The following is a 19,539-nucleotide window of genomic DNA, read 5'->3' as shown; positions in this document are numbered from 1 at the left end:
GTAAATAAGTAAAAGATTCAAGCACTGTTATCATGGATTCTGTCTATGTGTAGAATACTTAGCTGTAATAATTTGGAAGTAAACAGTTTTGTTAGCTTTTAAATGAAAATTAGCATAGCACATTTGGGTGCTTATCTTCAAGGTATTAAAATAATTAGTGCACCTTTATTCATCTCATCACATGAGAAGCTTCCTACCAATAGCCTCAGACTATGCTAGATTCTAACAGCTTTAGACATATTTTTTTATTAAATGTAGTAGTGTTTAGATTACAGAATCAGAGAATGGCTTGGATTGGCACAGACCTTAAAGGCCATCTAGTTCCAACCCCTGCCATGGGCAGGGACACCTCTGACTAGATCAAGTTGCTCAAAGCCAGACAGATACGTGTCCAAAAAGAATATTTCTGGCACAGTTCTGAAATGTCACAGTAAAGTTGCATGAGGTAGCAGTTACCTGTATTTTTCCTGCCAAAGCCAGGTAACCCTGCTCACCAGACTCTGGTGTTCAATGTACACTTTGGCTGATCTGATTCAACTCATGAACCAAGCAGAAAACACCCTCCTCCAACACTAGTTCTCTGCCAAAGTGGCAATGTGAAATGCCTTAAGGAAGGGATCATTGTGTGCTTTAACTGATACATGGTAAAATGAGTGCATGAAGCCATCAGTGGGGAGCAAGAAAGGGAGATGGGAAACCCTTTCTGATGATGCAACCTGTTAGAGGGGTTCAACCCAACCTTTGTATTGGGCCCCATTTCTAAATGGTCTGATCAGTCCTTTGACCCTGTTGTAAAGAGAAGATAATACAAGCAACCACTGAAGATAGGAAAAAAAATAACCCCAAACCCAACAAACATACAAAAAAATCCCACCCAACAGGTTGGTTATTTTACAGAATCCTTCCGGAGGAAAATCTGGAAACCTGAGGTCTAGTCCTTATTTCCTTGGAGCCTGGTACCTCTGAGGTTCCTTTTCTGGAAACAGAAGTACCAAGAAACAAGTGAAACCAGTGGTGGGTACTGCTGAACAAAACAGAAACGTTAGACAGGTCACAGCTATACACCTCTTTCCCCATTTTGCATAAGGTACAGGAGTCCTTTCTAACGTGATTACAGGCATGCTTCTTCTTCACTGGATCCCATGGTCATTCGATGCTCATTATTTTTATTCCCTGTATTGAAAGCATTGCCCTTCATTCACCACTCAAATTATGCACGTGCGCACGGAAACAGTTTATTCACTGGCCTTTTACCTAGTTTAGGTAAAAGCGGTGCATTTGTACCCCGGGAGCACCTGCCCACAACGCCCTGCTCCCTGCTCCGCCCGGCCGGGTCGCACGGTGAGTTGAGTCTCCGCCCTCCAGCTGCCTCCCTCCCGCGGACTACACTTCCCGCGATGCCTTGCCGTGGGAGAGGAGACTGCGCATGCGGAGCGCCTTGGAGTGGAGTTTTTGTTTCCGGGCCAAGCTCAAGAGGTCGCGTTGGGAGCGCTAGGGAGTTCCGGGGTGCGGCGGGAGGCGGTCGGCGAGTGCGGGGCCGCGGGGATGGACGAGGACGGGCTGCCCATTGTGGGCTCCGGCATTGACCTTACCAAGGTACGGGCTGCGGTCGCCCGGGGGTCCGGAGCTGTCCTGCTTCCTGCCCTGGCGGCGGCTGCGCTGGCCCTGGTGCTGGGCGAGCCTCGTCTGCTTTCCCCGGCCTCCGCTGCCTGGCCCGGCCCGGCCCGGCCCGGCCGCGGCCTTGAAGACCTCCCAGGCACCCTGGGGCAGCCGGGGCGCTCAGCGGTTACGGGCAATGAGGGCTGCTTTAGACGGTGTGCTGGGGCTGCCCCGCCGTGCAGCCCCGCTGCTGCCACTGCACCAGGGGCACAGCTCTCGCAGCGGGGTCTTGGTTTAAGCGGTCTCCCCAGGAACGCGGTATTAATGGTTTCCAAAGGCGTTTTGCTGCTGGTTTGCGATAGCCATGCATGCAAAGGCAAAGCTGTTCAGTCTCAGAACTGTGAGCCACATTCTTTTGAGGCAAATAGGCGCAAAGCTACCTATTCGTGTCCTTTAATGATGTAAAACCATTTGTTTCTTAAGTACAGAACATAAAGATAGAACAGTGATCCTTACATCTTTGTGCTGTCTCATAAATGTCATAAGTTTGCAAGCACTGCTTGACAGGTTTGGAACTACAGAAGTAAACTTTAGCAGACCCGACCATGCAGGTGTACAGACTGAAAACTTGAGATAGCAGCGACAAAAGGCTCACAAAAGGTCAGGATATCTTAAGACTATCAAAGTGTAGTGAATGTCTCCCATGGTAAATGGCAGACTAAAGAAGAGGTGAAGACCAGAAAGTTGCTCTATTCACAGACTTGTTCAGTGCAGCTGCAACTTGGATGAAAATCATTTTTCTTTCTAAGTCCTTCACTTTAACCAACTATGATTCCATAGGGTAATTTCCTGTGTAAAGTTTAAGACTTAAACAGTCATCCAAGGTAATTAACCCTGAGGCACTATAACATTATATATAAACATTTGTGTGAATGTTCCTGATTACAGTTTTGTATAAAGGTTTAAATGAAAAAGCTATCTGTTACACTATGAGCACCAGACTTTTTTCTTTTTTTTTCTTTCCGACATAACATTCTATCTTTTAGTCTGAAAATACATCTGCATCTGGTCTGACTTGGAGGAGTGACAATAAAGTGTAATTTTAGGATGGTCTGGGATTGTAAATAAGAAAAAGTATGGGGAGTCACTAGAGACAGATGGCAATTTCAGTACTCTTTATTTTTGATTATGGTGGTGGTGTAACCACCTTTGTTGAGTATTTGTATGGATGACCAAGTTTGCTCTTCCTTTTGAAGCTTTAGAAGGAAAGATTCTGATTTCCTCTTTGTTTTTTTAAGTTTTAACACTGATTTTCAGCAATGTTCACAATTCCATTTAAAATTATTTTCTTAAATGAGACAGCCCTTATAACATTTGTATGCATGTATACGTACAGATACTAAAAAATTGTTTTTATATATCATTCATGAGAAGTACATGAGGCAGGTTTCTAGCATAATTTCTTTTAAAAAGTGCATTTTTAACAGATCTTTGAATCCATATGTGAGAACTGACGTCTGTGTGTGATATAATTTTCTTGTTATTTAATGCAGGTTCCTGCTATTCAGCAGAAAAGAACTGTAGCATTTCTAAACCAGTTTGTGGTTCACACAGTGCAGTTTCTCAACCGCTTTTCTACTGTTTGTGAAGAGGTATGTTTATCATTTTCCCAGCTGTCACTTTATACAATGAAAAATAAAAAATATTTTTGATGCAGAAATACTGGTAGCTTAAATCAAAAAAATGTAGTCTGCTTTCTGTTCAAGGTTTCTCTCAAGTAAGATTTTTTTTTCCCCAAGATATCCACATTAGCTGCTGATTCTACCACACTTAATCCTGTTGTTTCCTTAGACTTTTATGTTTGGCATGGTCTTTGAACTTTTTGATACCTGGAATTTGTTCTGAAGCAGCTCCATCTGTGGATATCATCTTGTTTCGGAAGAAGGTTGCCATCTTCCCATGGTGCTGAATCCATTTTGACAGTCAGTATCCCTCTCATCTGAGTCCTTGGGTATTGCATCAAAACTCACTTTCAGATTTTACCACCTTTAATTTTAAAAGGTGACACACTAAGCTCTGACTGTAAAAAAAAAAAAGAAAAAAAAATTTTGGCAAACGATTCATACGGAACATGAAGCACTTAATTTTAGTATCTTGTAAAAAAGAAAACCAAAGATACTTAGTGTTAATAAGGGGTTTTGGTGATTTTAGAGTCAATAGAAATACAGCAGACTGACAGGACTGGAATTGTCCACTGAAGGGGACAAAAGTGATTCCTCCCTTGTAGGAAGGGTGTGTTCTAATGTGGCTTTAAGCTTAACTTTTTTATCACTAGTGGTTATTTTGTAACTGTTCACTACTTTATTCCACAAAGACTGCTATACAGCCTAGCCAGCAGGGCTGGGGCAGCTGTCAAATGCAATTGGACTAAACCCTGTAATCTGAGAATTTCTCTTATTTGTTAGTGAGGTTTAGAGCCAGACCCGTGATGACAAGTATGAAATTTTGCTACCACATCAAAATATGGAGCTTCAGAGGAACAAGAGTAATTTCTAAATTCTTAAACTTATTTTAACTTGATACGTGGGGCAGTGTGACTGCCTGATGATGCTGTTGTCAGTTGTCCAAAACTCAGTCATCACTTGATCTGAATATTACCTCTTACATAGGCACTGTGGAAATCAGAACATGTGTATTTAAAGCCATCTTGAGCACACAGAGACGCTGTGAAGTCTGCTTAATAGAATGGTTATTAATTAACCTAAATATGTACTTACCCAAGAAAACTAAAGAGTTAGTTGCTTTATAAACTTCTTGAAATTTTTTTTTGTATGAGTTTTTATGAATGTATTTCTATGAATGTATTTTATTATGGAGTACAGGAGTGTTTTCAATGTGAAAGGGCCCAGTGTAAATCAACAGAAGCCAAGAAATTCAAAATTAGGGCTGACACCATCCTTAACTCTAAATTTCTTGGCTCTTGTCTAGTCAAACTGACCTGTAAAGTTATATAACTGTCTTTTGTACATCTTTCCTCCCCTTTCCCCAGCTACATGTAGAGCACATAGTTCTTTTCAACAGGAACTAACTCCTCTCACGAACAAAGAACCATCTGTAAACAAGTCAGTGTGCTATCCAAAAAGACTAACTCCTGTCAGTCTCTTTTTACTTTTTCTAGCATGTTGGCAGAAACTGCCATTTTCTTAGGGTGTTAAAGTTCTGCTTCAGAGCCAGGCAGAGTCTTGCCAACTTGCCAGAAAGCTGTCAGAGTGGTATATATCTGCCAGCCAGCACGCTAGCCAGCTTCACTTGGACAGGTCTGTTGGAGTATGGTAGTGATTAGTTAAAAGAGTGACAGTTCTTACAGAATAGTTCAGAGAAACCTAGGTTGTATTTATAAAAAAAAGAAAAAAAAAAGAAGTCAAAATCTGACTGAGGTGCACCTGGAGCATATAAAGCTTCTGGTTAGTACTGGTTCACTGTGTGTTTTGACTGTATAGGACTTTGAATCACCTGCTGTATTCTTTATCAGATGTTTCTATTTTGCATTTGCTCAGTAATGTACACACACTTCATATCTTTTCATCTTCCACATTTGGAAAAAGCTTGGAAGAAAGCAGTTTCGGTAACTGCAAGAGTCTACTTTTATTCTCCAGTTGCCCAAAGTAATACCCTATTTACTTTGGCTTTCTTTTGTACATCGTCTGTCTTCATATCTGTCGGTCATTATCTGGCAAAACTAACTGCCTAGTAAAATAATTTAAAATTTGAATCACTGTAGCTACTGTACTAAAAAGGGATGTCATTGCTGCACTCATTTCGTAACGTTATTTCATTTACATTCTACTCTGCCTTCAGCAGGTGGGAGACTCAAGTGATTTTATTTAGGTGAACTGGTTTATAGGTACAAGTGCCTAAGGGAGTCTTTCACGTACTATTTCTTTTCTGTTCTAGAAATTGTCAGCACTCTCCCTCCGTATCCAACAAATTGAAACAACACTCAATATTTTGGATGCTAAGGTTTGTATGTACACAGACTTTGTTTCCTAACAGTGACAGCCTCCTAGACTACATGAACTAGCTTCCTTTTCATAGTCTGAATTGAGCAAATAAGTTTTCATACTGATTTGAAGGTGCTAATATGAAATGCTCACATAGCAAACTCTCTCTTTGCGTGCCTTGCTGCTTACATTGTGTTACATTCGAATATAGAATCATAGAATAGTTAGGGTTGGAAAGACCTGAAGATCATCTAGTTCCAGCCCCCCTGCCATGGGCAGGGACGCCTCATGCTAAACCATGTCACCCAAGGCATGTAGTTGATACGGAAGAAAGGAACCAGCAGCACATAGTGGAAATGTTTTCAATAATGTACATATGAATATATGAGTATAATGAACATAACGAACAGGAAAAGAGATCTTCGATCTTGAAAGGGCAGCTGAACTATGCAGCAGCTTAGTTATCTTGATTTTATTGCAGTGCTTGGTCTTAAAATGGAGAGAAGTTTCTTGATATTAAAATATTGAACATGTGGCAGGGTTGCATTATGAAATAGCATTTGCCATGCAAACTCTAATAAGAAATTTTTGCCCCCTTTGCAAAACTAAAGTATCTTTGTAAGTGTTACTGGACTCTAAGGATTTCAGCTGGTATAAGTTACTACGGAGACGCCTTGTAAACATTTTGATACTGAAATGTGACCTGAATTGGATCCAAGCTAGCACAAATATGCCTGATGCATCTTCTTTAGCTAAAATGAGAAAAGGATATAATCTGTAGTCATATATTGTCATTTAATTTGCTACAAGAAAAAAAGAAAGATTAAAAAAGAACACCCCTCGTAAAGTTTTAACCAGTCTTTCTTTCAATTTGTTTGTTTTGGTTGGCTGTTCTGGGAGCAGGGGTAGGACAACTTGAAACCATTCGTTAAGATCTTTGTGAATGAAATACTGTAATAGTACAAACAGTGCTTACTAACTAGTTTATTTCAGAGTATTTAGGAATTATCACTATTAATAATTATAGCAGAATTCTTCATAATCATACTAATTAGAAGTTCCTTCAAATAGATATGTGGCATATTTAATATCCACTCTCAGTGATTCCTTAAAAGAGAGTGAAAGATGTAGAAAATTGCAAAATCTGTAACCAGTGACCGATCTGTTAAGTAATAGAGCTGTTCTTGTCATGATGTCTTTCACTGTAGATGAAGTAGCAGAAAAGATGGCACAGCTCTGGTGTGGTTGGTAAGTGGAGGAGCAAAATACTGGGAAGAGGTTGAAGCCTTTCCTGCACTGCATCTCTGTGTTAGCAGTGAGAGCTCCAATGGCATCTTCTGGGTTTTTTTTGTTGTAGAAGCCACCTGAATAGAAAAATCTTTTTTTTTGTTGTTTTTTGCCAGTTAGAATACCAAAACCAGTGATAAAAAGTTACCTTTTTACTAATGTGAAACCTACCTGGGGAATATGTAATCAGCAGCATACTGCAGATTTTATTGTACATGTAGACTTACAATATGCTATTGCTTACTTGATGATGTTTTGTACATTCAGTTGTCCTCTATTCCTGGCCTAGAAGATGTGAAATTTGAAGTGTCCAATGCAAATATGAACAGTGTTACAAATGGTCCTGTGGCACAAGCTACTACAGATCAACAGACAGATGTATCACCTCAATCTGGAGTAAGTAATAAATCATAACTAACACTGAAGGAATATACCTCCCTGTGTCAAGTTTCTAGTGTCATTTGAAATAGGTGGAAAAAACAGGTCTATTGGAAGAGATCAGTCAGCTGTAAAGATCTAGAACTATGTTTTTCACTAATGACTGTAGATGAGAATAGTCTTGATGAAGAAGCGTTACAGTTTATCCTTAAATTACAAATTTCATGGATTGAGATCTCTGCATGCTTCAGGTCTGCATACCTAACTATATTAAGGTGTTATCTTTTTTACGTACAGCAGAACAATATACATGAAGAAAGGTTACAGAAAATGGAGGCAGTAACAGAAAATGTCAGAACTGTGGCCAAGGATCCAAGATACGCCAGATATCTTAAAATGGTACAAGTGGTAAGTCAGTTCTTTTATCATTCTTTGAGTACTCCCATTATTTTTAGGTGGAGTATATTTTATATACAGCTGTAAGTAAACATTAAATGTCTGGAAATGTCTGTAAATATATTGCAACAGTAATCTTTAAGCTATGATGACATCACAATATTTCTAGCACATCTTCTTTAATAAGTGAGTTGATATGATACATTCCATCAGCCAGCTTCACGCAAGATATTTCTACAGAATTCTGCCAGTGTAATTGTCAACAGTGTGAATATGTGTAAATGCAGAATGATATTAGCTGGAGTCACAGGAGTTGCCACTGAAAGTGTAGTTATTCTGGCAGAATTAGTGTCATTCCCTATACACAGACATGATTACAGTTTGGTTTTGCTGTAGGGTGCAAAATGCAGGTTTGCTAGTATAGTCCAGAGCAGAAATATTTGATATTTCTGTAGGGTTCAAAATAGAGAAAAGAATTGCTTCACTACTTCATTCCACTTCACTTTCCTGTTATTCATGATGCAAGTTTTGTTTGTCTCTTTATCTGTGAGCTATTCTATAGGTAAATAGGAAATAAATGTGTTTAATCCCAATATTTACATGCGTGAAAACTAGCAAAGGTGAGAAAAAGTGAATGGGAGACTCTTGGTGATTTTTTTTTCACATTCATAAAATTAAAAATTTGTTTGGAAACAAAATAATCTGTATTTTCAAGCTGTCAATGGAAAATTTGCTCTAAAATAATATATATTTCCTCTAAAATATATATAGAGATTCTAGACAATATGACTGCTTCATTGTAAGATGTTGCTTGTGTTAAAACTAACTTCACAGTTGCACTCCCTCTTCAGAGTAATTATTACAATTGGTGTGTTTGATACTTTGGCTGATGTTCCAGACCTTATTCTTCATTTGAATCACAAATTGGCACTTTGTGGGTAGCTTATTACAAAACATTTGGAAAACCTACCAGTGGGGTAGTAGCAGAGAGTAGATACTATGTTAGTATATTGATTTAATGCCAGACTTCAAAGTGGATATGAAAATGCTTGATGGTCTAATTACTCTGACTTTTCTTTATTGGTGACTGCTAGAGGAGTCAGATCTCACCTTCCCAATTTATCCTTTGTACTGGCAGTTCCTTGTGACTCCTCTGCCAGTTGTAAACAGTGTGGTAGGAAAGTCAAACTAACATACTACAAACTAACGTGGGCTTTTGTATTTGCCAAATTGGTCTTTTTGTCCAGTCAAGTATTTCAATTCATTTATTTGCCCAAATTAAGTTACTAGCTGAAGCTTTGTTTAAACTGATCATTTATTTATTTCTTACAGTATTTATAGTATTTAAGAATTAGCACCATGGAGAGATAGTTCTTTTACATTAAATATAGCTTGTCTGTGAAATAATAACATACACATTTTGATGGAGTACAGATGAGCATATTTAATTCATGTATTTTTTTTAAATACACAACAATAATATTCAAGCAAACCTTACAAAAACAGTATCAGATTTGCTACAACAAATGTTCAGAACACTTCTACTGGGAGTGTGATAGGAGCAATCTGCGATTTCAGATGAACTTATGTTTGGAGTACAAATACTTTTACTTGATTCCAAACATCAAACATGACTGCACAGATTCCAAGACTGGCCTGATATAGATTGATCCTTTCGTTAAAGGACTGAAATAAAAAACAAACATGGAGAGTGCATGATTGCCAGGAATTGCCTGCAGTGATGATATGTGACCTCCTTCTGCACTATGGAGAACCAAAACCTATTTTGCCACAAGATTGCTGCTTGCACTGTGGCTTCTGCATCTCCTAAGCTGCAGGACCAGGTTGAGAGTAGGGCTGGGATACATTGTGTTGAATGTGTAGTGATTTGGATTATTTCAGATCTTATCTGGGCAGAGACAAATGCGATGGAAATTCAGCACTGGCTTCTATGTTAGAAAAGTACACCTGTGCCATTTCAGTGGGCCTGTATGCTCAGGGTGGTTGTGGTTTAGGTTTAAAATAGTTGTCTGTTTTATTTTAGTAAGATTTAGGGTCACAGCAGTATTAGGCTGTGATTTTCTGGATTTAAACTTCTGAAAGTATGAAAGATAAAGTAATTATAATCTCCTAATTGTATTATAAACAAATTCAGGTACAATCTTATTTGTTTTCATTCAGGAAAAAAAAGTGCACTGTTAAAGGACATTCTGATTAAACTCTAGATATGTTTAGTGAATCTGTGACTATATGAGAGTACCAAGATGGGTTTCTTTTTTACATATATTGGTGCACACAGTTTTGGAATAAAACACTTCCCCAGGTATAATTTGTGAAAATATAACAGTTTCCAGTCCATTTTTACAAGTTCATATACCAAGCTCCCTTTCATTGAAAGTGAATACCAATTCTGCTTTGCCTGATTTGACTCAATCTTGTTTTCACTTGGTTTGAATTGATGCATAAATACTTCATCAGTGACTTCTGAGCTGTGGAAAGGACCCCTAAGAGCAGTCAAGTAAGGGGAAAACCATTAGGTAGTAGAAGATGTTGTTTATACATGCAATCTCTGGTGTCCAAATCTATACTAAAATAAGTGAATAATTTTAAACTGCCATGAAATACTGCAGTGCGTTCCCCTTTGTAATGTAAATTAGTTGTGAATTACTGAGAAATTCTTTATTACAGTCTAATACCTTGCAACTGTTTGAGTCACATTTTTGATGATATGCCTATAAATTACTAAAACCATGTACCTGTGTGCTATTCCAGAATCTTCATGCACAAGTCTTGACTGTGGTTCTTACTGTGAAACTGCATGAGAAAAGCACAGTAAGACAGCTAGCTTACTCTCACTTTGCCAGGTTAGCTACTGCAGCTGTCGCTAGTACCACATGCTTCTCTGGATCATTAGTTGTGGCTGCCCTTTATTTTATCACTGTTTTACTTACTTTGGACATAAGATATTTGTCTTGTGCCAAAAGAATCTTGCACTCCTTTTCTTTTAGACTGTGAGGCCTCTTGTGACTTTCCTAGACCACCAGTAGCTTTGTCCCCTGAAATCAGAAATTGTATCCCCTATGTTATTTTTCCTTTCGTCCTGTCTTGGCATGTAGTTATCCAGGTAGTATTTCTGATGGTTTGCAACAGGGATATGGCAAAGCAACAAGCTGTCCTTGAGCAACTGCAGTGGAAACATAGGAGCAGTTTGTTGGAATGTATCTCGCAAGATGACGTGGGTCAAAGTGTTCTTGCATCTGCGGTCCAAGAGGAGGGGATTTTTAGGTGTTGCTGAATAAAATAAAGTGCAGAAGCTGTGGAAGGACTTGCAATGAAAGGATGAAATTTTTTTAACACGTACATAGTTGGCTTAAATCTGTCCACAAGTCATAGAAGATTCAAGCCTGACTGTACAAGCAGTTGTATTCAGAGGAATCACTTTTAAATTATGCTTCTGTTCTTGTGTACTGTTTGCCTTTTTCCACATGCTTTTTAAAGACTTCTCCAGTTTTTAGCAATGTCTTAAGATACTTGTCCAGAGCAGTAACCACTGTCCTGGTTTCCCTCCCTTTTTGGCTTACATTCAGCGTGTCCAAGTCTTCTTTGTCTTTCTAGCACAATTGTTCTCTGCTATCTCAGTGCTACTTTATGCTTTCCTCACATTCTCATCCATACACATACCTTCAGTTTTGTCTGCATGAATTGCAAATATATCTGTCCATTCCTGATAATGTCCCTGCAACTTCCTCTAGATATTCTGACATAAATATAAGATGGATTAAAAGAGCTTCTGATCTTGGTCATTTCTTGCTTCTAGGCTCATACTGATGGCAACTGAGATTATCATTCCACGCTTTTTTTCAGCAAGTGACATCCATAAATTTGTATGAATGTGTAGTCTGGAAGAACCTTTGGAATTTAGTTTACCTGTTGTGTCCAGTAATTTCATATCATTACTCCTCCTCCCTATACAGGGTGTTCCTGTAATGGCAATACGAAACAAAATGATTTCTGAAGGCCTAAATCCAGATCTTCTAGAGTAAGTAATTTATAACTTCCAGTAGGGCTGGAATGCAACCATGTGCTTGAAAAGCTTGGGAAAAAGTCTGCTTAGAAAAGCTTGTTTATACTATTGTGAATATAAATTATCAGCATTAAAACAGGTTTCTAATTCTTCTGTGAAAGGCATTTTTAGCAATTTATAGGTCTGAAGAGGACCATCAGTACCAAAGGAAGAGAGATGCAACCTCAAGTATGAGCTGTCTTTTCAGTGTTGTCTCGTCTGAGGCAAGGCCCAGGAAATACAAAGACTGGAATATAAATGGGTGACTACTGCACCCTCACAAACAGAAAGTTGCAGAACTTTACCATTCAGACTTCGAGGATATGATAGAACTTTTTCCAAGACAGAGGTTCAAGAAAAGGATATGGCAGTGGCAAGGTAACATTTAACAATGTGCAGTTAGTGATGAGGAACCAAATAATACATCAGTAGCATTTTCACTGTGCTGAGTATGAGGTTTTCTCCCAGATACTTTGAACACTTCAGTAAGAAAATGTTATCATTGTAGAGTAAGAAGAACAAACTCTCTTTTATATTGCTGGATGCATAAGGGACAGCACAGTTGTTTCCTGAATCCCTCAGCAGATGGAGTGTACAACTTGACTTGATCATTGACAATGTAAATTGAAGTCAGCAGTTCGAAACTGTGACTGCTGATTGAGTTAATCTGATGTGAAAACTATTAAGAGTAGATACTCATTTTCAAAGTTACTTATCTGGTCATGAGCATGAATTTTAGGCTTATTTTACATTTGACATATAATTTAGTTTTACTGTACTGTTTCACAGTTTGTTAAACTGTGAAAATACTAACTTTCATTATTACATTAATAGCCACTAAACTGTTTGGAACACTTCTGCATCCTCTTCAGGAATCATCAGTGTATTAGAAAGTCCACTTCTCGTTCCTAGTGACATTTTTTTACATTTTGGAAAGGCTTATTCTGAAACCAGCAACTTGTTTCATAAAATAAATAAATATGTAGGGAAACTGAAGTATCATCATATGTCGAGTCACTTAAACTCCAGGCTACTTCCTTGTGTCTAAGTAAGCCTAAAGTAGTTATTCTTCATTTGATATTTTAACTAATCAGATGTGAAAAAAGAAAGAGAACACAAATAAGAATCAGGATTGTCCAACACAGTTTTACTATGTGTGTGTTAAATGTGCTGTAATTTCTACTGTGCATTTCTTGTCCATACCTTTCTGTAGCCACTGATACTTCTTCATAATGGGATGGATTTTTATAATAGATAAAAATAAGTTAAAAATTCAGAAGCTTCTTCAAAAAAAGAACCTACTTTTGGATTGTCCATTTTGGGTTAGGATAGAAACGTTATTCCTGTGGGTTGGGGCTCATGGAATATGTTTGGTATTTGGTCTCAAAGTCCATCTTCAAAGATTCTGTGCAACAGTAATGCTTAGGCAGATTTTCTATAAAATGTTACTGGTTTAAAAACTGCGTAGGAAGTCAGCCTGGTTAAAGAAAGTTAATTATTTGGGAAGTTGCATAATGCATACTATTTTAAGGAGTCAGAAGTGGGTGACCATTCTTCTAATTTTCTTGCTTTCTTGTCTCAATATCAGACTCTTCTTTATATTGGCAATTCACTCCACATTTTTGGAGTCTTTGAATTCCTTAATTCTGCTTACTGAGTCCCACGGAAAATTAGGAAAATGTACCTATTGCTGTATGCTCAGTTGCTTTCTGCAGACTCTCCCAGCTACTTGCCAGTGACTGAGTGTGGATTTTTTGTGACTGCAGAGGTGCTAATTCTAATAACATGGAGTCATTTATACTCTCTTCCTTTGGCTGTTCTACTTGTGTTATCACTCCTTTCTCAACATTTTAGAGTTTTATAGCTGCTTATTTTATCAAGCTCCCAATTTACCTATTTTTAACTTATGTTTCTATCCTTCCTCTCTTGCCTGTCTACAGTTCCAGGAGAGTTTGTCCTGCTCTCACAAACTAAAGGAATTCATTGCTATCTTCCTCTTCTTCAAGAGGAGGGTTTTTGCACTGGTCTCTCCAGATCACATGTCTTCGCACAGCTCCTCTGTTTTGTCATTACTGCGGCAACAAGGAATAATATTGTGAAGTGGTATTTGCATGAGAAAGCAAATGCTTTCTTAATTTTTTTTAGAGGTGTGCTGGGATGAGGGAGAAGGCTCTCTTAAAGTTCTTTAATACACTTTCAACTTCTTATTTTGCACCCAAAATGTTTAGAAGTACTTCAGAGGTACCTGAGGGATATCCAACAGAGAAATTATAATAAACATAACTAAAGCTGGAAAATGAATTCTATGGCATGACACACAGGGGTAGACCCTAGATAAATAACAATAGGACAAATAAGCAATTGTCAGCTTAGTTTAGAATGTAGTATTTTATCAAAAAGAGAGTAGTTAATTGTCATCCTGGAAGCTAGTTTCTGTGAAGATCATTCTTCCCCTTCCCCAAGTATAATTGTGGTTTTGTTTTCTACCCTGGTTTCAGAATTTACCAGGCTCAGTCTTGCTTCTATTGTCAAACTCGTTATATAGTTAGGAGGGAGACTCTGGGGAGAGCTAGCATCTTCAATCAGTAGTGTTAGTTAGTCTTTAGATGGTTTACTTCTCTCCCCTCCTTTCCCAGTAGATTCACTGAGCTGATGTTTTGACATGTTGTTAGATCTATCTTAAATAGTCTCTTAAAAAGTAAATACAAGAGGTCTGATCATTTATAGTCAATAAAAATCCCATGGCTGCTCTTGCATGTCAAATTTAACCCAATGTTCTAGCCAAATTCCACTCTGAGTAATTCTTTTTTTCTTCTCTAAATTATCCCTGCAGTTTTAGTTGGATACAGTATTGTTCATTTCCTGTCTTTTTTTTTCATGTACTATTTACACTGCTTAATGGTGTACAGCATGTTCCCTTCAGCCCTAGAATCTCTGAAGGCAGAAAAAAAAAAGAAAAAGAATTAATCACTGTTGCCTGCTTTCTGCTCTTTCTACTCGTGTTTGCCACTTCTTAGTGATCTGTCATTCTTTCTGATAACTTCAAAGGTGTGCATTCAAACTGATGTTTACAGAGTTTTGTTGTCCAGTGATTTATGGTTCCTTGTTTAAGTTGTAAGTGAATCAGTATGGTGTGAGTTTGTAAACTGTAGACAGTTAATGTGCTAAATGTTTATTAGCCTGTGCAGTTGTGATGGAAGGACATTAGCACTGCATGGTAAGTTGCATGTGTTCTCAGCCTTCTTCTAAGATTTACAACACAGAACATTTTTGTTGCCTGCAGGACCCCAGATGCCCCCGTGCCTGCCTGGGGAGATGATGGGAAAGCAGAAGAGAGTTCTGATAGCGAATCTTCATTTAGTGACTGAAGAGACTCATTTTGGCCTTTGGAAACCTCTGTTAAATGCTGATATGTTTGGAACTTTAGCAGACAATGGTTTTGGTGAGTCACATGGGAAACATGATTTATCAGAAAGCATTTTTAAGAACTAAGATCCTTCATGTTCTCTCCCAAAAAGTTTGAACAAGCAGCGCGTTTCAACCTGGACCTTTCCACCATGAAAGTTAATTGTGAGATCCTTGCATCTTTTATGCTGCATCATTTCGGATGCCTTTCTAATTCTTCTGATACCACTTTGTAAATAAAAAGTCCATGCCTCTAAACCTTCAGGTCTCTAAGACTGCATTCTCATCATTATTGGATTTTCTTTGTGACATATTTAAATTGCCTTCTTTCTGTGCCATGAGTTACACATAAAGTAACTTTTCAAAATGAAATTGTTTCATTCATGAATCATATTTTTTTTCTAATATACTATATGCTAAGTGACACATCAAGAATTACATAGAAGTCAACTATCTCATAGTGATGGCAAATCAGTGATACTCCGTATTCTGAAAACCTAAAATCCAAGTGAAAAATATATTGAAAACCAATTTGAATCTATTTTCAAAGTGTATACTGCCGTTAGAAGTCACGTTAGAGTCTGTACAAAGTTGCTAAAGAAATTCCTGCTCTCTAGAAGAGTATCTAACTCAGGTTTCAGTGGTATAGAAAGCTACAAACATTGCAAGACTGGTTTGAAAAGGACCCTTAACAAAGCAAGTGCCTGGGAAGTTATTAATGGAATGCCAGATTCTTGCTACTTGTTCACTGTCATGTGGGTCAGTGGAAGCCACTTTCTGACTGCTGATGGGCTTACTCAAAAGCAGCTATATGACTGAGCAGTTTTCATATGGTAAGAAATTACCTCCAAGTTGGTGCCTTTGCTGATAATTCATGCAAAAAGCCAAAATTCAGTTTGTATGACAATAAAACTACCTTGGTACTCCTTAAGGTATGCATTGGGAAGCAATATGAAGAAAACCACTTGGCGCCTGACTGGCCCTGAAGACTTCCATCCAAATTACTTCATCTACTCCATGAGTCAAAAATGTAATTTCATTAAAGAATCTTCTTTAACAGAATTTGTTCCATATGAAATTCTTCACGATATATTTGAATTCCCCAGATTACTGTGATTATACCAGAATGCTGTGGGCCAGGCAATTGTTTGCTTTCTGGTATTTCACATTCTTTACAAGACCAAGACTAAAACTGAAGCTCAAAGTATGTAAACTTGTTAGCTTTCATGACTGAGTCATTATCTTCTAATTATTTATGCCACTTCAGTAGATTAGCTGCTTTTTCTTTCTGTAATTTAAGCATGGCTCCCATTAGAGTTTGGCAAACATACTTAAGGTCTTCCTAACCTGTAAATCAGAGTAATACCTGCATCATTTTGAAAGTGTATATGCACTAAAGAACATCCAGAGATGGCATATTAATGATGAATTAGTTATTAAACAAAAATATTCAATAGTTGACGCTTGGTAAAACTCAACAAATACTAACATTAGCAATAAGTATTTCAAAAGTAAGTGTTATAATGTTATTTCAGAACACATGTATTAAAACACTAGTGACTTTTTAAAATTATATTTGAAAACTCATTGAAGCAATCTGTATAATTAAAGCTATGCTTTGTAAACCAAAGTTGTGGTTCTGTTTTATTCCTGTATGTTGTTTTAAAAAAGATAATGAAAATTCTTCTGTAGTCTTTGCCATTCATGTTTATTCAAAACTAGTAATTCTGAACTTGCATCAGTCTGCTAGCTGAAGGAGAGAGTTTAATCTAAGCCGTGTTGGCACTCTGGCTGGAGGAGAGCTGATCATCCCATAGCCATTCATCTAACAAGAAAATTTAAGGAAGACTGGAATAAATGAGGACCATATATTTGATACTTTTGAAATTATCTTAACCTATGTAAGGAAGTAGCGTGTTTTAATGAGTTGACTTGAGACACAGTCATTTTTATTCTTTTTTTAAGAAATAAACAAGGTTAGCAATACACATTTAAGGAGGTATGACTCCATTGGTTAGCATTTTGAAGAAGCTGTTTGTATAAAGTAATTTCAAGTCTGGAAAACATCAAATCCATTTTCTTTTACACCACTACAGATGTGTTTTTATGTGGAATGAAAAAGCCTCTGGCCTACTGTCACATGTTAAAATGAGGGATGATTAATTGGTAATCACATATGTCATAGAATACAATTTCATTAGGAAGTGTGGTGAATTGAATTGCTTAAGACTTGTGTGTTTTTTTCAGGGTAGCTGTTTACTTTGGACTATTGCAGTCTTAGTAGGGTTGCAGAAACCTTAAGAAAAACCTTGCCACTTTGTCTCCTCTCCTGTTGGAGTGGTGGCACAGTAGGAATCCAAGCATCTGGACTGTCAGGATCTAGGGTAGTAGAACCAGGGTATGGCTGCTGATGCACTTTCTACCTTGGGTACATCAGCAGCCATAATTCTTTCACTGCCTTCGGAACCTCTGACCACATTAAGCTCCTCTGTTCCTGCCAGTCTCATCTGCTAAACAGATCCTTGTACTCTTAGGTTGTAGCCAAATTCAATCCAAGATGTTTCAGTTTAGGGCGCATGCTGACACAAGAGGCTATTAAGTATGGGAAGGTTGGTTTGAGACTGAATTACGTCAGCTGTGCTGGTCCTCCTTGATCTACAGCAGTTTTCTAGTGAGATGGTGCTAACCCAGAAAGTTGGAAAGTCCTTAACCGCAAGCTAAATACTATAAGCAGAGGATATGCCAACTTGCTCATTATTTGCCATCTGTTTTGGAATAGAAGATGGAGGGAGTATTTCAACTTGGCTGCATAGTAATCAGATATACATAATACTTTCAGAGGAAGAAGTCCATTTTTAAGTGACTTTTATTTTTAAAAAGCTTCCAATAGTAATGAACTTTTAAAAGATGCCATATACATAAAGATATATCAGGCATACACATCTAATACACCCAAATTTCACATGGATTTACAATCATCGTCTGGGGCAATATTACAATCTGTAGTCACAAGAAGTACCTTGGCTTGTTGCTGGAATAACTGTTGGATGCATCTGTTAATACTTATTATGTACTATTAGTAAATTATGTACTTGATCTTTAAGCAAACTTTTTTTTTTATATTATATTACCCCATCACCATCTTCCTCATTTTGCAGGAGAACTGGAGTGCTGCATGTATAAAGGTCAGTTTATTAAATATATCACAGGCATTTTAAATGCACGTAGGTGCCTAAAGACTAGATGCGTATCTCGTATTTTTTAAGTGAAAGTTCCAACAACTGTCAAAGGCAAAACGAACATCTGGACATGATGATAACTTTATACCGAAGTCCTAGTTTGCATTCTTAATCGTTAATCTGTTCCCTCTCCACTCTCCTGTTCAGCTATATTTGAAAAGAAAATTGATGGTTCTTTTTCCAAGCTGGGTCTCATCCTCTCTCATTTTTCTTTCCAGTGTGTGTTATGCACACCAGTGCGTAAGCATATAGTTTGACATTCTGTGAAATAGTCATAACAAACTATCGCCTGTACTTGGAAAAAGGGAACATCACTAAGGTCAGCACTTTGAGTTGCTTTCCATAATGTTACATACCAAGAAACTGAAGTTCGTCATGGTCTTAAGCTTGCTTTTGTACAGTTTTATCTCTGAAAAGCTGATAGAAGGTTACAGAGTTACAATGGATTTGTCTGCAAAAGAGAATGTGTATTTTCTTGCTGTTAAGAAAGCTTGGCAACCTGTTGTCTGAGCCCGCAGGCAAAACGCCTGCAGTAGTGTCCAAAGCATTAATTCCCCTGATCCTCCATGTGATGGTATCTCCGTTCAGCCACTTTACAGGCAGAACAGGAACTGCCACATTAGCTCAGGCCTGTGGCTTGCTTAGTCTTGCAGTTCTGGCTCTGGTAAAAATCAATACTAAATGCTTCAGCGGAAGATGTGAGGAGAACCACAGTGCTCCAGCAGTCCCTTTTGCTGCCACCAACATTTTACTCCAGCTGTGAGCAGAGATTGATGTTCACGGCTAAATTACAAATTTGTTAGTGCTTCCAAAACAGTTTGCATTAATACAGGAAGCTCTGGTTATTCCTGCCTTGTGTTTGACTGTCTAACTTTGTTAATACGATATTGCTTTAAAGGAGTTCCATGGGCTAGTTCATTGTGAGGGAAACTAAGCAGAAAATGAAAATGACACCCCATGCCATACAGAAAATGAGATAAACAAGCTTAGCATAGAATGTATCTCCACATACTTATACTCATTTTGAGGAAAAAAAGTTTAAATGGCTATAAATTAAAATGCAGGTCTTTGGGTGAGGATAGATGTAGCACGGAACACTCTGTTTTATTTGGACTTTTTAAAAGAAGTTTTTAAAGGTAGTGTCATGACCTTGAACCAGTGGTTTATTTTC

At 37.9% G+C, this 19,539-nt stretch overlaps 1 protein-coding gene across 2 annotated transcripts; it reads left to right on the top strand.

Moving 5' to 3' along the window:
- Window positions 1-1,454: 1,454 nt before the first annotated feature.
- On the top strand, window positions 1,455-16,356 carry WASHC3 (WASH complex subunit 3). 2 transcript variants are annotated; one of them, XM_061444986.1, is made up of 7 exons: window positions 1,455-1,596; window positions 3,153-3,251; window positions 5,554-5,619; window positions 7,155-7,283; window positions 7,563-7,673; window positions 11,636-11,700; window positions 15,008-16,356. In XM_061444986.1, exons 1-7 carry the CDS (start codon window positions 1,546-1,548, stop codon window positions 15,090-15,092), a joined length of 606 nt encoding a protein of 201 aa, XP_061300970.1. In that variant the 5' UTR covers window positions 1,455-1,545; the 3' UTR covers window positions 15,093-16,356. The 2 variants fall into 2 exon arrangements, with proteins under 2 accessions (XP_061300970.1, XP_061300971.1); XM_061444987.1 differs by lacking the exon at window positions 11,636-11,700.
- The last annotated feature ends 3,183 nt before the right edge of the window (window positions 16,357-19,539 follow it).

The sequence above is a fragment of the Pezoporus flaviventris genome, unplaced genomic scaffold (assembly GCF_033815535.1).
Source record: "Pezoporus flaviventris isolate CSIRO_AGI_PZ_B2104156 unplaced genomic scaffold, CSIRO_AGI_Pfla_v1 ptg000002l, whole genome shotgun sequence".
In the NCBI taxonomy this organism is placed as follows: domain Eukaryota; kingdom Metazoa; phylum Chordata; class Aves; order Psittaciformes; family Psittacidae; genus Pezoporus; species Pezoporus flaviventris.
The sequence above is the reverse complement of the archived record's forward strand: the minus strand, read 5'-3'. Positions and strand labels throughout refer to the sequence as shown.

What these genes read in the sequence shown, in the direction of transcription:
- WASHC3 (XM_061444986.1), top strand. Translation starts at nt 1,546, where the DNA reads ATGGACGAGGACGGGCTGCCCATTGTGGGCTCCGGCATTGACCTTACC. An exon ending in CCGGCATTGACCTTACCAAG is followed by an intron (nt 1,597 to 3,152) that starts GTACGGGCTGCG and finishes TATTTAATGCAG; the next exon opens with GTTCCTGCTATTCAGCAGAA. An exon ending in CTAAATCCAGATCTTCTAGA is followed by an intron (nt 11,701 to 15,007) that starts GTAAGTAATTTA and finishes TGTTGCCTGCAG; the next exon opens with GACCCCAGATGCCCCCGTGC.